The 25,838-nt window shown below is 42.2% G+C and overlaps 1 protein-coding gene across 26 annotated transcripts in view; it reads left to right on the top strand.

Moving 5' to 3' along the window:
• The window catches only part of NRXN1 (neurexin 1), a 1,090,355-nt gene that overhangs the window by 951,515 nt on the left and 113,002 nt on the right, over nt 1–25,838 (top strand). For 16 of the 26 annotated variants that reach the window (XM_056853795.1, XM_056853786.1, XM_056853807.1 and 13 more), the window contains 2 exons: nt 19,217–19,306; nt 20,802–21,118. In XM_056853795.1, coding sequence (XP_056709773.1) covers nt 19,217–19,306; nt 20,802–21,118 — 407 coding nt within the window. The remainder of the gene's footprint in view (nt 1–19,216; nt 19,307–20,801; nt 21,119–25,838) is intronic. The other 10 variants (XM_056853804.1, XM_056853802.1, XM_056853800.1 and 7 more) reach the window with 1 other exon arrangement.

Raw genomic sequence — 25,838 nt, 5'->3', positions numbered from 1 at the left:
TTTAACCATGATGATTATCAGTCACTCCTGGCCAAGGCTCTTTTCGCCCTCGACTTGCTTAATGAACCAGACACCTCTGAAGAGCCCAAGCCCAAAGCTAAGTGCAAAGGGTCTAAAGATTACTTCCCTCAGGGTGATACACAAGTAATTAAGGTGCCCTTACCAGAGCACTTTGAAAACCTCATTAAGTCTGAATGGGACAAGCCCCTTCATAATAAACAGTTTTCTGGTGCAGCCAGAAAGTTATATGACATGGCTTCATATGCTATGGAGATGCTTGAACTGCCAGTAGTCGATGCCCCGGTCACAGCTATCCAATCATCTGACTTCTTTACAGAGGATGGGGGAGGATTTATTAAGGACATGTTGGATAGAAAAATGGATTTCCTTTCTAGGAAGGTCCACGAGGCCTCAGCCCTGGCCATCCAGGCCAACACCACCACAGCACTTATGGCCAGAGCCACTAACGCCTGGACCAAGAAATTGATCAAACTCCTCCCCACAGCTGATAAAAGGGTAGCTGAGGGTCTTTCTAGAGCACTGGTTCCCAGCCGGGGGTCCGCGAGAACTAAATTAAGGTCCGCAAAACAAAGTTATAAACCCATAATAAATTAATATTTTCAATTAAAGGTTCTCTGTTATAAAAATATATTCAAATATTATTCTAAGTTTAATGTTTAACTAACAGTTATGATTAAAGTTTATTTTCAAATTCTCAGAATTTTTATTTTGAACCTTGGGGTCCCTGTACCGAACAAAAAAGTCCTAGTGGTCCCTGGTCAAAAAAAGGTTGGGAACCACGGTTCTAGAGTATTACAAGCCTCTTCATTTATGGCAGACGCATCCCTCAACGCCCTAATCTGTGCATCCAGAGCTGTGGCCTCTAACACAACCATTAGAAGGGCATTATGGCTTAGACCGTGGCAGGCCGAATATAGATCCAAGGCCATTCTCATGGCTCATCCCTTTAAGGGACGCAAACTTTTCGGGGAGAAACTAGACCAAAGGCTGACTGACACGAAGGACAAGAATAAATATATGATGAAAAATCAAAAGAAGGATTTTAGGAATAACCAAAACCCACAAACCTTCCGATCATCCCATATCCTGTCCAGATTCAGACAGGATCAGAGGCGCACCAACTGGCCGCCGCAACGAGGTTCCTTTCAAAGGTTCAATAAATTCAGTCGCCCCTCCCATACCAGCCCTTTAAAGGGGACAAGTTTGACAAGTTCCCCAAAGGGAACAAACAGTGACACCAAACATACCCTGGTGGGAGGAAGATTACAACTGTTCCTTCCACAGTGGAGAAGAACCCAGATGGATGCCTGGGTTCTACAACTCATCCAACATGGTTACCTAATAGAGTTCCGAGCAACACCACCAGACCGGTTCCTACCATCACCACAGTACCGGAACTCAACCAAGCACAACAGATCAGTGAGAGCCATCACACATCTTCTCGACATCGGAGCCGTAGAGGAAGTACCTCCCTCAGAGCGATTCTCCGGAGTTTACTCAGTATTCTTTACGGTCCCAAAGGAAAATGGGGACTGGAGAGCAATACTAGACTTAAAGTTTGTCAATCGCTACGTTAAAAAAAACACACTTCCGCATGGAGACACTAAGGTCCATCATAGAAGCTCTACGAAGGAACACTCACATGACCTCCATAGATCTCATGATCTCATAGATCTCATGGAAGCATACCTGCATGTGCCTATCCACCCATCACATTGAAGGTTCCTTCCACCTACAATTCAAGGCCCTCCCCTTGCATCTGTCCCGCGAGTCTTTTCCAAGATTCTGATAACCATAGTGGCATCATTGAGAAAGGAGGAGATCCAACTGCAGTCCTATCTCGATGACCTCCTGATATGCGCTCCAACCATCGCTCTAGCCACAAAACACACCAATCGGGTCCTGCTCACCCTAGAAGACCACGGGTACTGATTCCAGCCCAACGCATTCTTCACCTCGGAGCAATCATAGATTCATCCCTAAACACAGTGTATCTTCCGCAACACAAGGCTCTCAAGATAGCAAGAGTAGCCATGACCTATGCCAAGGCCCCACATCATCGGGTCATGGCACTAACAAAACTGCTTGGTTCCAAGATATCCTACATAGGCTTAGGACCTTGGATACGATTTCATTCCAGGCCTCTTCAGAACGCACTTCGGCCTTTCCAACTACTCATATCACACGCATTACTCTAGATGCGTCAACCAGAACCAGCCTTCTTTGGTGGGCCAAGGCACAAAATCTCACCTCAGGCCAACCATACCTACACGAGACTCCCATACAAGTCTTCACCGACTCCAGTCTTGAGGGCTGGGGGCCACAGCTCCAGGAACCTTCGCTCAGGGAACTTGGTCTCCCTCAGAAGCCAAACTCCACATCAACATACTGGAGTTGAGAGCGATCAGACTGGCCCTTCTCCAGTTTCAACAATTCCTGCGGAACCATCATGTCCTGATACGCATGGACAATGTAGCCTCAAAGGCTTACATCAACAAGCAGGGAGGCTCCAGATCCAGGCTCCTGAACCAGGAGGCTCACATCATCCTGTCCTGGGCGGAACAGAACCTGCTGTCACTAAGAGTGGAGCATATCAGAGGCATCCACAATCTAGACGCAGATTGGCTGAGCCGACAATCGATCCAGGAAGGAGGGGGGAACCTAGATCCACAGATCTTCCAGGCGGTGACAGAAAAATTCGGAGTCCCGAAGGTGGATCTTTTTGCCACAGCACAGAACCGACAGGTACACCCGTTCTTTTCAAGGTATTATCACCCGATAATATGCTTTGGCGACATCACGGGCAGCAGCCTCATCCACTGCTGGCTTCTGTTTCAGACTTTCCAAATGGTTAGCCTTTTCAGAGGAGGACTTTGGAGACGAAAATAAAATGTAGACTCAATGCAGTAAGGGCACTTTCAAATCAGCCTCACATCTCTAAAAAAAAGTTATGTCTCTCATCACCCTTACCCAAAGGAACAAAAAGCCGTTAGAAATCGGCTTTTATCTCCATACAGTTTCATCGGCAGAAGCACAGACAAAAACAACACTTTGAAAATAAAGGTTTAACGAGGCTGCGGATGGCATGGATTGCTTCATGCCTTTGCATCACATTTTAAGCATCGTTCTGCTAGACCCAGCGGGTGTTCTTGAGTTTCGGTCGAGGGACCTAGCTGCATGCTTCACTTTCTGCTAACAATTCATGCTAAACATTTTTAATCATAATTGTCTGTGCATATTTCGCCTTTCCTGGGCCTCCTCTGAATATTGATTTGTGTGCCGCGGTGTACCTTTCTGGTTCCATATTTCAGACTGAGGCAAGGAAATGACTTCTGCATCTGCACATCCAACAAGAAGAATGGGAGGAATCGCTGCCTGTTTACTTTTCCCTCTATTGATCCATTGCCAGTAACTTCACTTGGAGTTTTGTCCAGGGATCGATAGTAAGATACAGATCATTCTGCGAAGCCTATAAGTTTATTAAGCCGAGGAATTCATTAATATTGTATTGCTAACCTTGCCCTGTTTAGCATAAAAGGCGATCTTGTTTTGGAGCTGGCCGTATCATCCTTAAGAGCAAGCGTTTTCAAAATAAAGCAGCTTTTATTTTGCTAATATTGGAAGAGCGCAGTGCAGCCCCATTTTAATAATGCATTTATTTTGTGTGCAAGTGTGTGTTAATGAAGCCACCTGAAATCTGCAAAGCCGCGATGGCAGCAATATCCTCACACAATTTCTTGTGTTTCAGTCTATTGAGAGAAAGGTCAAGTAGTTTCCTGAGAGAAAGTGGATTTGCAAATTGTGTCAGCGGAGCTGTTTTCTTTGAAAGATCACTCATTTCCCTCCTTAAAATCTGTTAAGTATTACAAGAGACTTGCAGTGTGTGTCCTGAATAATGGGGTGTGCTGTCATGAATAGCTTTTGCAGAAGATAAAGGAAAGCACAGTGTAATTTTTGTGAGCCTGTATATAAAAGGGGGGGGAAAACAGAGTGGGTAGGAGAAAAAGGGAAAAGAGGAGGGTTTGAGTGAGAATATGAAGAAAAGTCTGGTTTTAGCCTTAGGCAGCTGTAGGTGCATATCCCGGGCAGTGCTTTGTGGGGAGTAGTATTTTCTGCTGCAAAAGCAGATAAGAGCGATATTATTTACACAATATTAGTACAGTATATTCTTTGGTTCTTGTAAGCTATCCGGGCTGTGTGACCGTGGTCTTGGTATTTTCTTTCCTGACGTTTCACCAGCAGCTGTGGCAGGCATCTTCAGAGAAGTAACACTGAAGGACAGTGTCTCTCAGTGTCAAGGGTGTAGGATGAGTAATATATAGTCAGAAGGGGGTTGGGTTTGAGCTGAGTCATTGTCCTGCAAAGTATTAAAGGTAATGTGCTAATCATTGTCCTGTAAGCATCAAGATAATGTGCTAATGAGGGTGTGGTATGTTAATGTGGAAACATTGTATCCTGAAGTGATCTGTTAACATGTGGAATCCAAAGCTAATCCGCATGGCTATTGTGGACTGTAGTCTTTGTTAGTCTGGAGGTTTTCAAGACAGGAAGCCAAGCCTTATTCATTCTTAAACTCTCTTCTTTTCTGTTAAAGTTGTGCTGATGTTTATGAATTTCAATGGTTTCTCTGTGCAATCTGACAAAATAGTTGGTAGAATTGTCCAGTCTTTCAGTGTCTTGGAATAAGACCCTGTGTCCTGTTTGGGTCAGTCCATGTTCAGCCACTGCTGATTTCTCAGGTTGGCCAAGTCTGCAGTATCTTTCATGTTCTTTTATCCTTGTTTGTATGCTGCGTTGTGTGGTCCCGATGTAAACTTGTCCACAACTGCAAGGTATACGATATACTCCTGCAGAGGTGAGGGGGTCTCTTTTGTCTTTTGCTGATCGTAGCATCTGTTGTATTTTGTTGGTGGGTTTAAACACAGTTTGTACGTTATGTTTTTTTCAAAAGTTGTGGACAAGTTTACATCGGGACCACACAACGCAGCATACAAACAAGGATAAAAGAACATGAAAGATACTGCAGACTTAGCCAACCTGAGAAATCAGCAGTGGCTGAACATGGACTGACCCAAACAGGACACAGGGTCTTATTCCAAGACACTGAAAGACTGGACAATTCTACCAGCTATTTTGTCAGATTGCAAGGAGAAGCCATTGAAGTTTATAAACATCAGCACAACTTTAACAGAAGAGAGTTTAAGAATGAATAAGGCTTGGCTTCCTGTCCTGAAAACCTCCAGACTAACAAAGACTACAGTTCACAATTGCCATGCGGATTAGCTTTAGATTCCACATGTTAACAGATCACTTCAGGATACAATGGTTCCACATTAACATACCACACCCTCATTAGCACATTATCTTGATACTTACAGGACAATGATTAGCACATTACCTTTAATACTTTGCAGAACAATGACTCAGCTCAAACCCAACCCCCTTCTGACTATATATTACTCTTCCTATACACTTGACACTGAGAGACACTGTCCTTCAGTGTTATTCCTCTGAAGATGCCTGCCACAGCTGCTGGCGAAACGTCAGGTAAGAAAATACCAAGAACACGGTCACGCAGCCCGGATAGCCTACAAGAACCAATTAACTCTGACCGTGAAAGCCTTCGACAGTATATTCTGCTCATGAAAATACAGTGTACAGTGGAAGGAAAATGAGTGATGTAATAAAATGAAGAATCTGGCACTATGCGAAGAGGCTATTGCGCTGGAATGGCAAGGTACGAGAGGTAGGTCAGTACTCAGCAATTTTCAAGGCAGGTGAAAGTTTGAAAACCCTAACTGGTGCATTGGTCCAACTATCTGTGCAGACTCCGAGATGAAATGGCTCTGCTAAAGGCAACAAGCCAAAGGACAAAGCAAGAGAGATGAGTATAGGGATGATTTGCAGTAGTATCTGGATGGGGCGGGTAGGAGAAGAACTGGACATTTTAAAATATTTGTCTAGGTAGTCAAAACGTCTAAGAGTGGACTGGAATGTATAGCTCTGTTTTCCTCATGTCCAAGCAGGAATAATCACAAGACACTGAGATGACCTTAGAAGATTAAAGATTGGGTGAAGATGATCTGGAATAGAGTGGTGGGGACTGAACTGGTTGGGAGAGTTCAATTTATGCATTATGGTTTCAGTCATGTATTAAGAGTCAATGTCTGCTTTTTAGGATTGTCTGTCATAGAAATTGTAAGAACGTTTTGTCCATTTCAAAGTTGCCCTGCTTTTGTGATTTAGCGTTCAGAATGTGCTTCAGTTGCCCAAGCTGACTCCTGATTGGCTAGGATCACTTGTATGACCAGCATTTTCTTTACATGTAACTATTTTTGTCATAAGTGTCAAATTATGTAGCCAAATTTGATTCACTAAGTAATGTGATGATGCTGTCACATTCACTACATGATCCCAGGTAGGCTGGAATTGCTATAACAAGGAGATGGGGGGGATGATGCTGAAGCCCCAAAATGTGGGGAAACAATGATAGTGGAGTCACATACTTAAAAGGGGAGGGGAAGGAGATGGAAATATCGCAGTCACCCTTCCCAAGAGCATTACTTTAGACCTGAAATGGGCACGGACCTAGGTGTGGAATTATTTTCTCTGCATGTTTAAAAGATAAATTCCAACTATTGTGCTTGGAGAGTGCTTTAAGCTATTGCAAAAAGGGAGTGAAGCTCTTTGGCTTTTCCTGGTTTTGTGAATCTTTGGGACAAAGACATTCTCTGCAGCTTCTTTGAGCTTTGGGAGGGGCTATGGCTCAGTGGTAGAGCATCTGCTTGGTGTGCAGAAGGTCCCAAGTTCAATCCCCGGCATCTCCAGTTAAAGGGACTAGGCAAGTAGGTAACGTGAAATACCTCTACCTGAGACCCTGGAGAGCCGCTGCCAGTCTGAGTAGACAATACTGACTTTGATGGACTGGCGGTCTGATTCAGTATAAGGCAGCTTCATGTGCTCATGAGCTGCATAGGTGGGATAGATTTGTGTGTTCGTTATGTGCTGTCAAGTCGTTTCTGATTTATGTATATGGACTGGTGAGACTGCTTATCAAGTCTCCCCTACGTAGAGCACTTCCCTACCCCATGTTTACACTTACCCTCTCTGTTCCCACATGACATATCTCATTACTGATCTCAACTTTCCTACTATGAGCACTGATAAAAGGGCGCTCCCATTCAGTGCTAGCAGTTGCAGATAGCCTCTGGAGCCACACTAAGGGAGATCAGAGGGCCAGCATGCACCTAAATTTCTTTTTAAGTTCAGGAACACATACCTGTAGTAAAAATACACATATCCCTCATCAGGTGTGAAAGTGTGCCTGTGTCAAATAAGGTGTGCAGCTCTTTTAAAATTACAAGGAGTTTCCTTGTGTTTTGGCTGTCTTTAAGTTTTTTCCACCCAGAGACATGTCTAATTTTAAACATGTATTCCTCCACACTCTATACACTGTTCATGAGTCATGTACTTGGATGTCCAAGTACACAGAAGTTTCATGAAAATAGGTATCAACCAGACATATGTACACTTTGGAAGGGGGGTCAGCATTGTTCTTCCTAGCCAATGTGAGGGGGAAGCACCCATACAACAGGACTGGGAAGGATTCACACCTCCCTGAGCAACTGCCTGAGGCCTTAAGCATCTGGTCATACTTCCTCAGCCAAAATCTACTTACTCCATTCAACCCCATGCTGCTAATCATTCCTGCTTGCACTGGCAGGGGGAGGTGCCACCATTAGCAAAATGGATCTATGGAATGCAACCAAATAATTTTCTATCAGTTTGATTTAGATGATTTATATGTTGTTGAATATCTCAGCTGCCTTGCATGTGCCAATGGAAAGACAGGTTGCAAAGGCATAATAATGTTCAGCAGATCAGTTGAGATAACACCTCTTCCCACCACTGTTTCATCAGAAGCTCTTTCTGCCTTTAAGCAGAGAAAGCTGAATTGTTTCCAATGTCCATGATGATTATGTCACTGCACAGGAAGATGCTTGAGTGCTCCTGCAATCTCTGTGAGCCTCTGCTTCTGTAATTTACAGTTTGTGTTCCTCCGCTTTGCCAAAAGTATTTTTAAAACCCTGAGTGCACAAGTTTAAACCTTTCAATTTGAAATGTATTACTCCTTTATAGTCAAATATCTGCGAGGCATAAAATACACAAATTGAAATGCCACTTTTAGACGTAGCTGAAAGTCTAAAGCTTTCTTTGGCCATGGGCTACTTCTTTTCTACTGCTGCTGACAGAGAACAGATTTTTATCTCTTAAATGCCATTTTCCATCCGTATGGACCCCTTTGGCTCTTTTTTTCTTTTAACATTGTTATTGTTTTGGTTTGAACCGGTTTGCCCAGACAGTGACCTTCCATCTTTCTGTTGGCTTTTTGTGAGTAGCCATGCTTCTGTCCCTGGATGAAGAATCAGTGAGGTTGCTATGCTGAACTATATTCTTAGCTCCTGTACAGATTATGGGGGCCTAGTTTATCTTGTGTATGAGTGGGTAAGGAGATGGTGTGTAAGCCAAATAATGTAAATTAATAGTTCCATTGAGACCTTGCTTTACTGTCCCAGACTCAACTCAATCTGTCCCACTTGGGGTAGATCTTCCCACAGTATGTGCAAATTACTATTCTTCATTAGAGATGTGGGGATTAACATCCCATTTCCCTGAAAAATTAACTTTTTGGGTTAACCTTTCATTTGAGGAGGAACTGCTATATGTGTTTTGAATTGCACTTTAGGCAACATTTGGAAACTGCCTTTTCAACTCTTTGAGAGCCAGCATGGTGTAGTGGTTAGGAGTGGTGGACTCTTAATATGGTGAACCGGGTAGGTTTCCCCACTCCTACACATGAAGCCAGCTGGATGACCTTGGTCTAGTCACATTCTGTGAACTCTCTCAGTCTCACCTATCTCACAAGGTGTCTGTTGTGGGGAGAGGAAGGGAAGGAGATTGTAAGCCAGTTTGATTCTCCTTAAAAGATAAAGAAAGTCAGCATATAAAAACCAACTCTTCTTCTTCTTCTTCTCTCCACTCCACCCTTCATCCTTCTGTTTGTCTCTTTCTATCTTAAATGTACGGGGTTATTACTTTACAGTTGTGTTTCTCAGACCTGGCCAACCATCCCCGTTTTGCATGTCTACCTTCTTTCTGGTACTGTAGAGCCTTTATCATTGTCCATAGGGAATTATTTTGAAACCAGTGAGGATTGTTGAAGGACACACAATCTACATGCCTTGCTAAAGCTCAACCAGTCTGGTTCTGGATAGGGGACTCCTGGGAACAAGATAGACACTGTTGAGTTCCATAATGGAAGAAAGGTAGGCTATCAGGATAACAATGAAATAATAAATACGAGTTTTTAGGACATCCTGGGATGTGGAACAGTATGATACAACCTGATCTCATCATATCTCAGAAGCTAAGCAGGGTTGATACTTGGATGGTGGACCATCCAGATGGTGGACTCTGCAGAGGAAGACAATGGCAAACCACCTCTGCTCACTTGCCTTGAAAGCCCCGTTCTGGGGTCTCAGTTGTTTATGATATTAAGACTTCCTACAGTGCTGCAGAGGATGTTGCTGCCCCTACCCTGTTCCCTCTTACCAACAGCTGCTTGTTTGGAGGTTTAAGCCCTCTTGGTTGTTGATAACTATTGAATTGACATTCGTGCTAGTTCTTTGGTATTGCTTCATACCGTAGCACAAATAGGAAATAACAGGATGTGATGGGGGGGGGGGGAGAGAAAGATTGTGTGGTTTTTTTCTTAAAATAAAAATAAACAAAGGCTGCAATGTTTGTTTGTTTGCTTATTTTGATCTTTATCCCACCCTCAATTTCTGGCCAAGCCCGGGCTCAGGGCGTCTGACACATATTCTTGGCCAAATCCTATGAATGTCAGTGTCTGTATTGATGAGAGAACAGACCTTTCAGGATCCCATCCAAACTTAATTTAGGAAGGGGAGAAAGCATGGTATAGCTCAATAACATTAGATCTCAGAAGCTAACCATCTGCGTAACAAAGCAGGGTCAGTTCTTGGAAGGGTGACCACCAAGGAAGGTTGTGCTGAGAAAGGCAATGACAAACCACTTCTGCTTTTCACTTGCCTTGAAAGCCCCTTGCTGGGGTCACCATAAGTCAGCTGTGATTTGACAGCACTTTACACATACAATAGTTGCAGGCTAGATGATTTCCCCAGTCTCTTTTCAGCTGCAGGTCTCTGCCATTGCAGTGTTTTTGCTACTCCAGGAATTACATACATTTTTTTTCATTCCAGAATCTTGGCCAGCAGGAACATTCACTTGAGGACTCTTTTGACAAAAGGATGGGCCAATGCCCCACCCCTTTAAGTAGGTTGCAACCAACTGCAAGAGATTCATTCACTACCACTGCTCTCATTTGCTTCTGGGATTGGCAATTGGAAATTGTGCTAACCTGCCAGAGCTGGTTGGGGGACCCTAGCTGATAATTTTTAGGAAGTAAAAAGTCAAATATGTTATCATGTTCCATGCAATAATCAACTTGATAGTCAATCCATTGTTTCTCATTGTATCTCCAATTGCCTCCAAAACTGTTGCCTATTATTAGGAGATTTGTTCAGTTAATAAGGGATTTCCTGCTTATTGATGAATTGTAGCAGAATACCTGACACCCTCAGACATACAGACAGATGAGGATTTGAATTAAAACCAACTAATAGTGGTGTGTGTGTGGGGGGGGGGAGGTTGTTATTCATTTATTCTTTAAGTATTCTTTTCATGGACTGATGTTCTACTGGTGTAGAATGGACCTCATTCAGGCAGTCTGCCTGAGTGACAGCCCTGGACATCACTCAATAACCTATTATTTCAATGCTAGCTAATTTGAAGCACAAAGTAGATTGGAACAATTGTGTAGGCCATTGTACTTTCCAGATGTTAGAATACTTTGGAGGAGATGCCAATGACTCTCAACCTCTTCCAAAATTTTGTTTCAGAAAGCAAATTTTAAATGCAGCACAATTCTACTTGGAGAAGCAGTTAAAGGATGCTAGGACCAAAGAGAACTGCAAAAAGCTGCTCCCAGAATGATACACAGCACACTGTATTCATGATTTTACACCTTCCTTCTTATACCTTAATATTATTAATGACTTTCGATGCTCTTTTTTTTAAGCTGCAGCATCCCTGTATTGACTTGCTAAATGCTGCACAATTACCGTAAAAGCTTTATATAAGACATGATAACATAATGTGACCTTTAATTTAACAGCCAAAGCTGTAGGCTTTCTTATCTCCTCCTTGTTGCTTTTTTTATCTTTTCTCGCTTCTTCTTGATATTATATACCAGTCTCTCCATCTTAGTCACCTGATGCTGCATGAAGAGAAGAGGCTGTTGCTTATGACGGGGGGAATAAAACTGAGTCAGGGAAGAATACTCTTACCTTTAATTATGGATTATGTCCAGGGAAAAAGGTTCCAAATCAAAACAGACAGATTAAGAAGATACAAAACATACTAAGAATGGAGACAGACAATAGTTTTTTTTCCCCACCCCACCCTTCCCTACTCGATAGTAGTTTGGTAGGGGCATGACTACCTGTAATGTGCACAATAAAGGGGAAAGTACACATTGTAATTCACGCAGCCTCATATAAATGGCCCCTTCTCTTTTGGAAAACACCCTTCAGGAGGGATGATTTGCATTGGAGAAGGGGTGGGAGGAGAGGGAGTGCTTGACTAGAAATGGGTAAACTCTTCCCATTTTGAGTAATTATTGATCATGATTGAGTGATCTGGGAGGAAAGCTTACTTGTTATCAAGAGTTGTTAAAGAATATCATAATGTATAAGGGAGGCTCTTTGCATGGCACAGGATGTATTTTTATCCCAAGTCACGGACTCTAATTGCAGCTCAAACAAAGCTAGGCAAACATTTCCAGAGGAGATTGAACATGAAATTGCCTTGTTTTAAGTCAGACCATTGGTCTTACAAGATCAATATGCTCTTCTTGGACTGGGAGCAGCTCTCCAGAGTCTTAGATTGAGGTCTTCCACATCACCTACCACCTGATCCTTTTAACTTGAGATACAAAGGATTGAACTTGGCATCTTCTGCATGTCAAACAAATCCTCTACCACTGAGCTATAGTAAACAATGCCACTAACAGACTGCCTTCAGGTTTCTGAAACACTGTTATCCACCTGCAGCCATCAAATAAATATTAAAAAGTACTAAAAAGTAACACACATATGTAGTAATGTTTACAATAATTTCATTTACATGCCAATTTTAAGGCCCAGGCCTGAAATACTGATCAGCATAAGCGTGGAGTGTGTGTTCTCCCACGTCAAGGCAGATTCTGTGTACTGCTGAATTTACAAGAAAGCTATTCATGAAATGTGTGAAAGAGCTGTTACCTGGATCTCACTCTTTTCCTTCATGTCCTTCTTGTTCTGCCTATGGTTTGGAATGCTGAAAGGATAGACACTCGAAACCCAATGTTGTGGGAATACCGACAAAGCTTATTGTCATGTTGTAAGAATTAGTTCTAGTGCTGGGAGGACGGAATGTACCACAAGACTCAGACAAGGAGTCTTGCATTATTACTAATTACAGGGTGGAACAACTCATTGCTAAGGGAGACTTTTGTTCTTCGGCCTGCCTCTTTAATCTACACCAGGTACTTGCTTCAGTTCCATCTTTGGTGACTTGACCTTGCCGACACTCACACCTTCACTTCTAACAAAAAGGCTTGCCAGTGATGCTTGACAAAAGCAACAGTGTTTTTCTGTAGTGGGTGGGGGGCAAGAAAGGTCTGTTTTTGATGGCCAGAGTGCACTCCTTTGATTTTGTTCTTGGCTTCACTGCTGGTACCATTGACTGATGAAAGTTGGAGCCCTGGATTGGAAAGAGGCCAGGGCCGCAGGAAATGGAATGGTGTTCCATTCCAGGTAAAGACCAGTGATTTTGTGTGCATGTGCACCGAGGGAGGAGGGAAGAGCAGGAGGGTGAGCCTTCATGCATGTGACCTTGCATGTCCATACACTGGGTTTGGCCGCAGGGCTTTTTTGTTGTTCACTGTTCAGTTTTATCCTGTTCTCCCCTACCTTTAATATTTGTAGCCCCTGCTGGGACAACCTGAACAAGTCTACTGGCGTTAAATCTGGATACATTTTTCTGTACACTTATTCTTTTGAGAGATGAATCAAATTAATCAAAAATTATTTTGTGTGTGACCTTTACAAACCAACTGACAATTTCTATGCTTTTCATTTGCTTTTAGCTTCCAGTGGTGTGAGATTGTGGCAGATGGAATGTAATGTAATTTGCAGATGTTAGAATATTATAGTAAGACATAAAGGTTCAAAAACTCTTCACAGTTTTATCTGAAAATAGACTTTGAAGGAGAATGTTTTTTTTAAAATGCTGATTGTGTTCAGATTTAGATAGGTCATAGTGTTTTCAAAAACTATATACATTTTCAAAGTTTGGGAAGGGATTTTTTTCCCCACTAGTAAAAAAAGACCATGTCTGAGAAAGCATAAATGGAACAGAAGACATATTGAAAGGGTATGGCTAGAGGTTGGGGTTGGGATGGAGGAGAAAGGGGCATGAGTGATTCAAGCAAGAACTAACAAATTGATGTGTGATACATTATTGGTAAAGCTAAACAGCATCATCAAAAAACTAAGGACAAGTCTTTCATGTAGCTTGATGATCTTGTTAGAAGTTGAACAATAAAGATGGCTGGAAAAGATAATAAACTGTTCTTAACATGCTGCATCATACCATAACCCTTTACTGATGGCAGTCATTTATCTCATGGTTCAACCTTTTCCTCGTTAGTTTGTTATTTACCCCACTTTATTGCACTTTTGTTTATCTTCAGTATATGTGAGACAGGCTACAATTTCTGACTTCTCCCATCATCCAATAAACTACTCAAGTGGTTCAAGTCCCCTCATACAGACTCTCACCCATTTTTTTTTGCACTAGGCCCCTTTGCCTACAGACACAGAATAAGGAGAGCCGACACCTCAGTTGGGAGATAAAATGGGCCAACTTTATTCAGTCATTTATTTACATTGATTAAAGGGGATCTGCGGTGCCCGCAGGCCATACCCCATTCCAAACCCATTGCAGTGTGGGTGATTGGTGAGATGCAGAAGAGTCAGGCCTCCTCTTGTTTGCACGTCCCTGAATTTATGGGCAAAGCCACCCCAGCTCTGAGCCTTGCACCATCACATACGGCTCAGGCTCCTCCTTGCCAAGCCTTCATGATGTTTGAGGGAGGTGTGCCACTTCCTATCTCCCTAGCTGCATGGTCTATGGGTCAAGGATAATGACACCACTCAAGGGCTTCCTGTCCCAGGTCCATGAAGACACCAAGGCCCCGGGCCTGGTCTGAGGGTTAACCCTTCACCATGCAAATAATGCCCCAGGGTGCTCACTTAAGCTGTACTGCGTACCATTCAAACAACGTGACTCACACTGCTACCGCTACAAGGGGGGACCAGCTTGGTCAACCCCTCCCCTACCAGCCCCCAACAGAGGCCATGACACAGATCGCCCTGAAAGTATTGTGGCTCACATCCATGAAAGACCCAGCTATCCCAATTCAACAAGGTGGCTGTACCAGGCTCTCCACTTCGGGTGACCCCAGCAGGTACTCCATGCCTCTTCCAGTGCCACTGACAAGCTCCATGACAGGATATGCCAGCCAAATCAGCAAGGCGGCTACACCAGGCCAAAATTCAGCATGGCTTCATTGCAGTCCATCTATGCCATGCCTCTGGCAAGTGTATCTGCCATGATCCCTGCTTTGTTCATCCCTGATCTTCCAGGCGAGGCCACCCTGGCTCCGAGCCCTTAGCCATCATGTGGATATGGCTCATGTTCCTCCTTGCCAAGCTTTCTTTAGTGCTTGAGAGAGGTGTGTCATGTCTAATCCCCCATGCCACGAGGTCTGTGAGTCAAGGATAGTGACACCTCTCAAGGGTCCATGGAGGCACAAAGGCCCTAGGCTTCCGGTACCCCTTCATCTTCCAAACTGATTCCTCAGGGTGCTCACCCAAGTTGTACCATGTATCATTGGGATGCCAGTAGCCAACCAATAGGAAACCCCACCAGGCCCCATGCCAGAAGCCAGAATGGCCACCAAATGCCCACATTTCACTCTGTGCTGGCATGCTTGCCATAAATTAGGCCCTGGCACACGCACCTATGATGGACTCCCTCCTAGCCAATCCTGAAAGGATAAAAGCTTTCTTAATCAGCTATCCATGGGTGGGGACTTCCTGCCTGGCTTCCCTGGAAATGGCAGAGTTGATGATAGCAGAATGACCTTAGTGACTGTTGTTTGCCGCTGGCAGGTGAGTCCCATTCAGCTCCCCTGGTAGACTGAAGGGTAAATGATCATATCAGCCAACAAAACTCCACTTAGAATTAAGATTGACATGTGGATCAATAGCTCCCACTGAGCTGCACATCAAGGATCTTCGTTAGTGATCAAAGGAAACAAGGAAAAGTTGACAACCCATCATCCTCTTCCCATGCCTCCACTTACCGAGAAGATGTACTTGCATTACCCGAAATTACAATAGCTTAAAGTTCAGCTAACCTTAGTCCCCTGGGACAGAGTCCGCTGGACAGCTTCCCCAGAGTCCCATATAGCCTGAGCTCCTCCAACTAGCTGCCAGAACCAATAGCATAACCATGAGCTATGGGTGTTCTCTATCTGGGTTGCCATCTCCAGGCTCAAAATTATGTGGAGATTAGAATGGCATGCCAGGGAGAGTGGGGTCTAGGGAGGGAAGAGACCTAGGCAGGATACAATGCCATGCAGTCCACTTTCTGAAACAGCCATTTTCTCCAGGAGAGGTGGAATAAATGTTTTAAATAAATAAGTAATATATAATGAAGTGATTAATGTTGTCTGGAGACCATTTGTAACTCTGGGAGGTCTCCAGCCCCCATCTGGAGGCTGGCAACCCTATCTCTCTCCGGAGCCCATTGCTGAGAGTGTGTCACAGTGAACTGAGAACAGTCAAAGCGATCTCCAGTATGCACCTGATTATCTAGCACCCTCCTGCAATGATATAGCAATTCAAAAGCATTCATAGGCAGAAAGACTAACAAGTGTCAGTCAACTGGTGCCCAACTCCATAAAGCCCCTCAAGCCTGCATTTTTCTTCCCACTGCTGCAAAAAGAAATAAAGTTAATGTCTGAGAAAGTCATGATGGGATGGAAGTCTCTGGGTCCTCTTATTGCTTGACACTCCTTGCTTTGGGCTCATGCTGTCCACAGGGTGCTCTCCTGGCAGAATAGAAGACCGTACAAGACTCAAGAAAATAAGAAAGGCTCAAAATTATTTTCCTAATTCTTTGTTGCAGGCTCCCCCACCCCCTTAAAGTGCTAAGCTATTCCTTCGGAGTAGGCCAGGCTGGAGGCTTTTCTCACAGCAGAAGGGCTGTCTCGCAGTTCTCACTCACATCAGCTGTTCCATCCTGGTCAGCCTGAGGTCTAGACTTATAAGTCTGGAATCCTAGCTCCAGTTGTCAGGCCTCATAGCTGGCCAAGGTTGGCATACACCCTATCTGAAGGGAAGGGAGGCATTGTTGTTGTTGTTATCCTTACTACCATTATTAATATTATGAAATAAAGCCAGGGGCTTTGCTGGCCAGATACTCCACACATGAGATCTCCTAGGAAGCACCCCAAGATATCTTCCTTGTGATTAGCTTAGCCCAGGCTCACTTCCCTGTCATTGTCTCACTATATGGAAAAAATTGTTGGTTATATTGTTATCACCATGATATCAACGCTATGGGCCTTGTAACCCAGCCAAAGCATCAGTCTGTTTGGGGAGCGACCCTCAAATGGTATCCAGGAGAGAGAGAGGAAAGAAGCACTGAAATATTCTACCATCCTAACACTTGGAGGTGAGCACAGTGACAGCACATGGCAATATGTATGCCCATGACAGCGCCCCCAAGCTGAGTAGCTCATTATATGGAAAATGTTTATTATAATTAAGACTCATTAATACTACCATCATTGAACTAGAGCTAGGTGTTAGTCAGCCCCTGCAATCTGTAAGGAAACAACTCCAGCTCACCACTTCCTCGCTCATATATGGAGTTATATGGTTTGGGGTGAACTTGAGAATGTACTCAGAGCCATAACTCACACACTAGGTACCCCTGTCCATAACGTTTGCCTTGAGGTAGGTGCTTCAGCGCCCTCCAACCTGAGTAGTTCATTATATGGAAAAATGTTTATTATAATTTTAAATAATAATACTATTATTGTGGAACCAGAGCTAGGGGCTTGGTCAGCCAAATATCTCACACTTGCTATCTGTAAGGAAGCAACCCAAGCTCACCACCTCCTATTTCATATATGGGGTATATGGTTTGCCATGAACTCTTGTGTTGTATTCAGAGCCATAATTCACATACTGGGTACCCCTGCCAACAAAGTTTGTCTGAAGGTAGGTACAACCGCCTTATACGCTCTTAGAAAATAGACTTAGGGATGGAGCATCGGCTCTGCAGGTCAAAAGTCCAGAAGCTTAGGGATGGGGCTTTTGCTCCCCCTCCCCCCAAAAAATATTCCAGACTAGCCCAAGGTCACCCAGCAGGCTTCCTGTGGAAGAGTGGGGAATCAAACCCGGTTCTCCAGATTACAGTCTGCCGCTCTTAACCACCACACCACCCTGGCTCCCAGGAGACATTGCATGCAGTAAAAATAACCAGAATCACACAGAGAATTACACTGTATGAACAGGAAAACGTGTGACACAGTATCCATGAGGCTGCATGCTCAACAAGCTGCCTCATTGCTGATTGTTTATGTGAACGGAGTCTTGCACATTGAACCATATAAAAATGGAGCTGTGTCGATTCTCATTATGTGTCACTGATGGAAAAGACCCTTATGGAAGAGAAAGTTTCCTGCCATTGCCCACTACCACACCCTTTCTGTGTCCCCCTTGTTGGCATACCTGCACATTTGACAGCTCTGTCAATATGTCATTGTGTGTCTGTAAAGTGCTGTCAAGTCGCAGCCAATTTATGGCAACACCTTATGGGGTTTTCAAGGCAAGAGACTAACAGAGGTGTTTTGCCATTGCCTTCCTCTGCATAGTAACCCTGGAATTCCTTGGTGGTCTCTCATCCAAGTATTAGCCAGAACCAACCCTACTTAGCTTCTAAGATCTGATGAGATCAGGCTAGCCTGGGCCATCCAGGTTACGGCCCCTATGCCGTTACTGGGCATAAATACAAATTTCGTGACCTTAAATGGTTTGTGTATCACAGCTCATAAAATTATGAAAAAACATCTCAATTATCTTCACATGTTAAAGCTTCTGATCCAGAAGAAATCAGATTGAAATCAATGGGACTGTAATTGCAACCGCTTTAATGTAACTAACTTTTCCTGGATTTGGATACATTGAAACAGTGATTCCGTGCATCACTTTTGTCAAAGCCTTGGTGCTGTGTATTAAAAACATTTTTGTTATATTCTGTGATGGTGTGTAAGCAATGGATAACTTGGTTGTTGTTGTTTTTTCTTTACCACCTGTTCAGTATATTGAAGTCTTTGGAACTGGTTTGGAAGTTAGAAAATTTTTAAAAATGTATTTTTTTTCTGACTAGGATATAAATTATATCAGATCGATTTCTATATCTCAGAAGTAAGTGTGCCCTTGATGGTGGTTAAGCTTTTCATTGTTCTTCTTCTTTAAATGACTAACCTGGACTAAGAGAATTGGAGCAAGAGGTATTTTGCAAAATTAAACCTGTTTCACCTGAACATGTTTTAACTAGTTAATAAGAAACATCAAAAACAAAAAAGAAAGGAAAAAACCCTGAGGTCAATGATCATTCTTTTTGTAAAGCTAGTATTTGATGTTTAAATTTGTTTTTTGGGGGGTCTGTCTATAACATAAGTTTAATAACCTAGCTCAAATGCAGATTTCTAATTTTCAATTAACATAGGAATAATTTTGTTTGCTAAAATAAAATAAATGAATGAATGACGAGTCTGAACCATGAAATGTTCTAGCTAGCACTTTTTAAAAAATTCCAAATTTTTCAAAAAAAATCATGTGGCAATTGTTTAGCTCAAGCTTTAAGTATTAACTTTTAACCTTTGACCTTACAGATTTTAACCAATGAAATGTCTCTTTAAACTTTAAAGGAAACAATGATAACGAGCGCCTGGCGATTGCTAGACAGCGAATTCCATATCGGCTTGGTCGAGTAGTTGATGAATGGCTACTCGACAAAGGTAAAAACATTGATTAAAACTTCAAATAAAAAAATAATTTGAACATAACCGAGTAGTGCTTCATTGTAACACCAATAAACATAAAACAATAAATTTTCAGTAAAACTAAATTAAAAACAAATTTTAAACAGTAAAACAGAGTAAATATTTGCATACCTTGTATGTAATAATTTCTATACATTTTTAGCAATACCACCTGTTTAATAATCTTACCCTGTTAACTTAAGGTTAAAGGGACTGTTAAATATAATCCACTAACTCAATCTATGAAGGTACTCATAGCAAATATTAACCAAAACTGATAAATCATTCATAGATTATGTTACATGTTCCATCATCTAAATTCTTAACTAAAATATATATTTATATATACATATTTGTGTGTGTGTAGTTATGAGATCTTCATTACGGTCCTGAAACAAACAAACACAAATCATTGTTTAAACTGTAGGTTATATTAAATAGTGGGCAATATGACTTGCCAAACAAGATGAAAGTCCCTTTAACGTTTGCAACCTTCTAAGGGGATTTTGGAACAAATGCTAACTAAAAGTGAGCTTAACGTTGTGTGCATGCTTTTCTGATGAGCAGAAGCCAATTGGCTAAAGAGAATATCATGTTTATTATTAATAATCATCATAATAAATGGGTTTGCATTGGTGAGGATTTCTGTTTTAAATAACAATGTGACATGACTCTTCCATCAATACGTGTATCATTCCCGGAAGTTCCTTTTTACATTCAAATATTTTATTTTAATTTTATTGGTTTTTCTTTTAGTCGATAGATTCGCTGAAAGCCAATCTGACATCCCTCCGTCTTTCTCTCTCTCCTCTCCCTCTCTCTTGCATTTTTGTTTCTGAAATTCTGAGTATATTTTATGTATTCCATGCTTCCTTAGTGTGTTTGTTTGTCAGAAGATTACTGAACCTTTATGTATGAATACTGAACATTTAAAATGCACAAGTAGATAGTCATATAAAAGCATACAAAGGACAGTTATAAGAATTGTTTTACTCTGAGAAAACTATTTGATGTTATAATTTATCAGACATAACAAGTTTTCATATTACATAGGTAAACATTTAGGAATGAACATTTGAGAGAAATGCTGTTCAGATCTGAAATCAGTGTCAGTCCTAAAAATTTAGTGTGGGGGTAATTGGTAACCAGAAACCTGATCTACGCGCACACCCGTACACAAAAAGCTAAAATGTAACCCCCCAAAAAGAAGGGGAAGGGACTAGGCAGTACTGATTTGAAATTGGCCTTTTAGCAAAAAATTAAGCACAAATATAAGAAATCATCTGTATAGCTCAACTATTCTACATTCCATGGACACCTCATTAAAAGCAATGAATTATGAGTAAAAATCCTTTCTTGTAGTTTATTGCTGTCATCCTCCACCCCATAATAATCTGTTAAAATCACCCTCTTTAACGGTGTAGTGTTCGCAATCAACATTTTTTGCATGTATGTAATACTATCTTTGCAGGACGTCAGCTCACAATCTTCAATAGCCAAGCGACGATAAAAATTGGAGGCAAGGAACGAGGTCATCCATTTCAGGGTCAGCTTTCTGGACTCTACTACAATGGCTTGAAAGTCCTGAACATGGCTGCTGAGAATGATGCCAACATAGTGATAGAAGGGAACGTGAGACTCGTTGGTGAAGTGCCTTCTATGACGACTGAGTCAACCGCCACTGCAATGCAGTCTGAGATGTCCACATCGGTCATGGAAACCACCACCACTCTAGCTACAAGTACAGCTAGAAGAGGAAAGCCAACCACAAAAGAACCCATTGGCCAGGTTAGTCAAACTCTATGTAATTTTTAAAACAATGGCCTTTCATTTAGATTGTGTATTTTTGCATTGTTTGCAAGTGCTTGTCTTTTCAGGTTCAAAAGCCTTTCTAAAGAAACAAGGCTGTGGTTGTCTTGGCTAAATATTTTACAAGGCTATGGTTGTCTTGTCATTGACCACAGTGGTTGCCTCTTCCCTGGTAGCCTGGAATGCTACACCACACAAGGGTTGGAAATGTGGGTGGTGTGACCTTGCTATCTTTCAGGACATGTCTAGACATGTATTTCCTTTTTGCCTGATACCAGCCATAACAGCAACAGGTAGAGATGGGACATTCTCTGCACTTCATGATAAGATTCTTTTGGATGTGGGCCTAACATCTATGCCTGCTTTTGCTCTACAGGTACAGCACATATGTTCTGGAATTAAGCATATGAGCTGTTGTTTTTAATGATGGCATAATTCAAGAACAGGCCCTGGTCCCTTTGGATTTATGACTACTGGTTAATGTCAATTATTGGATTGTTCATACAAGGAGTTACCTTCTACCAAGTCAGACGAATGGTCCATTAAATCCACTATGTTTTTAGCTGTCAGCATATTTTTCAGTATTTCAGGCATAAATCTTTCCCAGTCAAATACCTGAGGACATTTAATTGAGGATTGTTCCTCAGATGTTTTACATTCATGCAAATGCTTTAGCACATAGCATTCAAATATGCATTCTCACCCAGCCTTTAATGTTGTAGAGAGAAGATGATGCCATATTCTGGAAAGCAAAGGCTTGGAATGTGAATTTAATATTTCTGAGCCCATCCAAAGTTGTGTGCCAAACTTCTTTGCAAGCTTTCCCCTCAACCTCTTCCTTTCCCAGAGTTTCCCCTTGCAAGTGTTGTAATCAGTGGTGGGAATATCTAGTAGAAGAGAAGGCACCCAATGAAGGTAATGGACAGTAGACAAACAAAAGGAAGTTAATCACTCAATAAGTAATTAACTTAGGATATTTACTGCCCCAGGATATAGTGATTGCCACTAAGTTTAGACAAATATATGGAGGATGAGTCCATCAGTAGCCATTATTACCCATGATATCTAAACAAAACTGCCGTATTCAGAGGCAGTAAATTTCTGAATAATAGTCCTGGGAGCAATGAGAGGTGTAGACCTTGGCTTCTGTGCCCTGCTTGTGGGCCTTCTGAGGGCATCTTTCTGGCCAGTGTGAGAAACAAGATGTTGGATTAGGTGGGCCTTTGATCTTTTTCAGCCTGCTTATATGTTTGTATGCAGTCTCATGGTGAATATGTACATATACATCTAACAACCTCAGAAACACTGAGAACTACATTTTATGGACTTCTGCATGTCAGTGGGTGCTCACATGTATTCCCATCTGGAGGCATTGGGAACTAAATTTGCTATGTTTCATTGCATTTGTAGAATTCTATCTAGGCAAACATGAGATTTTTCATGTAGTCATCCCTTCCCAGCACAAGCTGTCCAGCCCCCTTTCAGAAGACTGTATTCAGGACAGGGGAGATCAGTGATGTGATAGGTCTTGTTGGTGATGGATCCCAATCTAAGTTAGCTTTAATAAATTGATGTGGGTCCATTCTGTAGGATTTGGAGGAGCTGTCTCATTGCTAATACAGTCAATGTAGTTCTGTTTTCCCCCACTATTATATAACTGCCTATGTCGAACTATAAGTGGTAGTTCTCTGGGTTCTTGGTGGGATCTCTCTGAACTATGTGACAGATTATCAAAGAGGTGAGGAGGGATCAACTTACAGCCTTCTTTAATTGCCTACTTCTGAAGGCAACTTGAATAGAGTCTTTGAAACAGTGGTCTTTCAATGAAAGGTTAATGTACTAACTAGGGCATTTCATCCAAGAGGAACTGCACTGAGTTAGTTTGCTTTGCTACTATCCTGTTCTGGGCTTGCTAAAATGTGTGCACATTGTGTAAAGCTTTCACTGTGATTGTTCAGAAGTGTGTTGGGTGTGTGTTTCTTTTTCTGCTGCACCTTTAACCATTCAAGACACATGCAGGATTGTCAACTTTTTCCTATCTCTGCTTCTTTGCCTTTAACAGCAGTCTGAATGCAGAAGTGAAACTGGTGAAGGATTTCCAAGAATGGACATGGTGGTCTTAAATGGTGCAACACAACTATACCTATAAGAGAGCTTTTGAGGGCCCCAGGCTTTTTTACTATTGTTTACTGTTTGCAGGGTTTGTTTTATAGGGTTGCCAGCTGCTGAGAGGAATGGGGGGGTGAAGACAGGCATCTTGTCGGTGTTCAATATCACTTCTGGTGCAGAAACTGGAAGTGATTTCACTGTATCAGGATGATGTGTAGAGTGTCACCCTGATGCAATGACATCACTTCTGGGTTTGCTCTGGAAGTGACGGTACCCCCATCCCCCCCCCGCCAGCCTGTAAAGTGCCAGCAAGGAGACCTAGCCACCCTAATAGTTAAATAACTGAGTACTAGAAGAAGTGAGCTTGTCTGAAGAAGTGAGCTGTGGCTCACGAAAGCTCATACCCTACCAGAAAATATTTTTGTTAGTCTTTAAGGTGCTACTGGACTCTTGCCCTTTTTGAGTACTAGAAGTGCTAGAAGAAACTTGTCAGACCTAAACATATGACAAGGTGTGTAAGTTTAAAATTAGGCTTCATCTTAAAATTATTATGTCTGATTAACTGATGAAAACATAAGAATATGATGGTTGGGGTGGTAACTTTTCTGTGTTATGATTTTTTCCTACCAAACTCGCAATGTTCATTTTGGACTCATCCTAAATGGGACGTTTCCTTTGCAACCTTAGTTGATAGCTGGGTTTTTTCCCTATTTAAATAACTACATTTCCAAAAAGCTTGCAAAATTGGTGCATCCTACAAACAGAGAGGGAGTTGCCAGTAACGACAACTGTTTGGGGTACTGAGGTCCCAACAGCTTCTGCTGTACCTTGTTGTATATAGTCCTTTCCATATATGGAAGTATGGAAGCAGAAACTGAAGTATGCCTAACCATATGGATAGCTTTAGATACACTTCTATAAATGATGGACTTGGGGTTTCATTATGCAAAGTGGGAAATGCTTTTGCATGTATTATGGAGAATCTCTCAGATAGATGTGAGGGGTGTTCTTCCAGTTCTCAGAAGCAAACATCTTCAGCACCAATATCACAGCTCTCTGTTACTGGGTTCCAGTCTGTGTGATACCAGAAGAGTTAATGTATGCCTCTAACAATGAAACCACCTTCCTGAATTTATCCACCCCTTATACCATTTGAAGTGGAGAGCCCGGATGCCACTGTAATTTGCAGCACATCCATTTTGACTGTTTTCTGAACAGCTGTAACAAATTACACAATAAGAGCTTCAAGCTACAGAGATCCAGCAGTTTCAAAATGTTTGGTTTAAAAGAAAAGTATTTTACGCCAGCTTGGACTTTTCTGTCATCTAAATATTTGGTGGGTTGCAGTGAGGAGAAAGAAAGGGACAAAATGGCTCCCTTCTTCCTTTTCTGTCAGTGGAGCTCTGCTGAGGGAAGAAGCAGGAAAGTGATTTTGATTCCTTCCTCCTCTACATTTCATTCCACTGACTCATGTGCCTATTACTCCAGAGGGGTTTTGTGATCCCAGGAATCACATTTTCCAAGGTTGTAATGGGCTGCTGAATGGAGGGGAAACTGGGTAAGATCCATAAACGTCTATACCTTCTGCTGGTGGACTATAGGAGTCAACTGGGGAAATGTGGTGGTCAAGCACTTGGCAGATCACAACATATCTTCAGCTTGGTGAGCGGACTACAGATGTGCAGACCTGCACAACTATCACCCACCAAGCTGAATATGACCCTTCAGCCATTAATATAGTCATGGTCAGCTCCATTAACTCTTTTTTATTTTTGCTCGCAGGGGGTGCGGGATGCAGGTAAAGTACCCAGTAGGGCACAACGCCAGGCTGGTCGGCACAGTTTGGTGAAGCTCACATTGTTCAGACCCACTCTAGAACAAGAAATAAGTTTAGTAAAACATGTCTCTCTTTTTAATCCCCCCCAAATATTTTAAACATACATATCCGTAAGAGATTTAAATTATCTTCCTTAAAATGGGAATTGTGATCTTTAATTGAATTCAATAGCCTTGCAAATGGACTAAATAATCTCTAATTGATTAGATCATTTACTCCATATCAGCTCTTTTTCTCCCTAAACTTCCACTTTCTTGGACCAGCGCTAACTTTCTTTCATTAGCAGTTAATATTTGATTGCCTCTTTTCTTCATTGTGCTAATTAACTGAAAGCAGAGAAAGGCAACTTTCCTCTTTTCAACACTGCGTAAAGTACCAGAGTCAAATTATCCCCCTGGTTTCTGGCAGGCAGTAAGGGCATTTTTATACACCAAGCAGACAGGAACGGCATAAGAGCGGGACATAAAGGTAAAGCCATCTTTAAAGGCAGGATTCCCGCAAGGCAGCGACTGCCTCCTGCGAGGCGCTGAATATCTTCTACTCCCTCTGACGTCAATGGGAGGTGGAAGCGCTCAGCATCCACGCTGGATCAGGCACGGCAGTGTCCAAGCAGCGGCTCTTGCTGGTAAAGGAATATATATATACAGATAGATATACAATAAAGCACTCACAAAATACGCTGGTGGAATAATTCACTGCTGAGATGAGATTCAGAAGCTGTACATGTCTCAACTTGTAGCAAGTGTCTAACAA

The sequence above is a fragment of the Euleptes europaea genome, chromosome 7 (assembly GCF_029931775.1).
Source record: "Euleptes europaea isolate rEulEur1 chromosome 7, rEulEur1.hap1, whole genome shotgun sequence".
In the NCBI taxonomy this organism is placed as follows: Eukaryota; Metazoa; Chordata; class Lepidosauria; order Squamata; family Sphaerodactylidae; genus Euleptes; species Euleptes europaea.
Note: the sequence above shows the minus strand (reverse complement) of the source record. Positions and strands in the feature narration are given on the sequence as shown.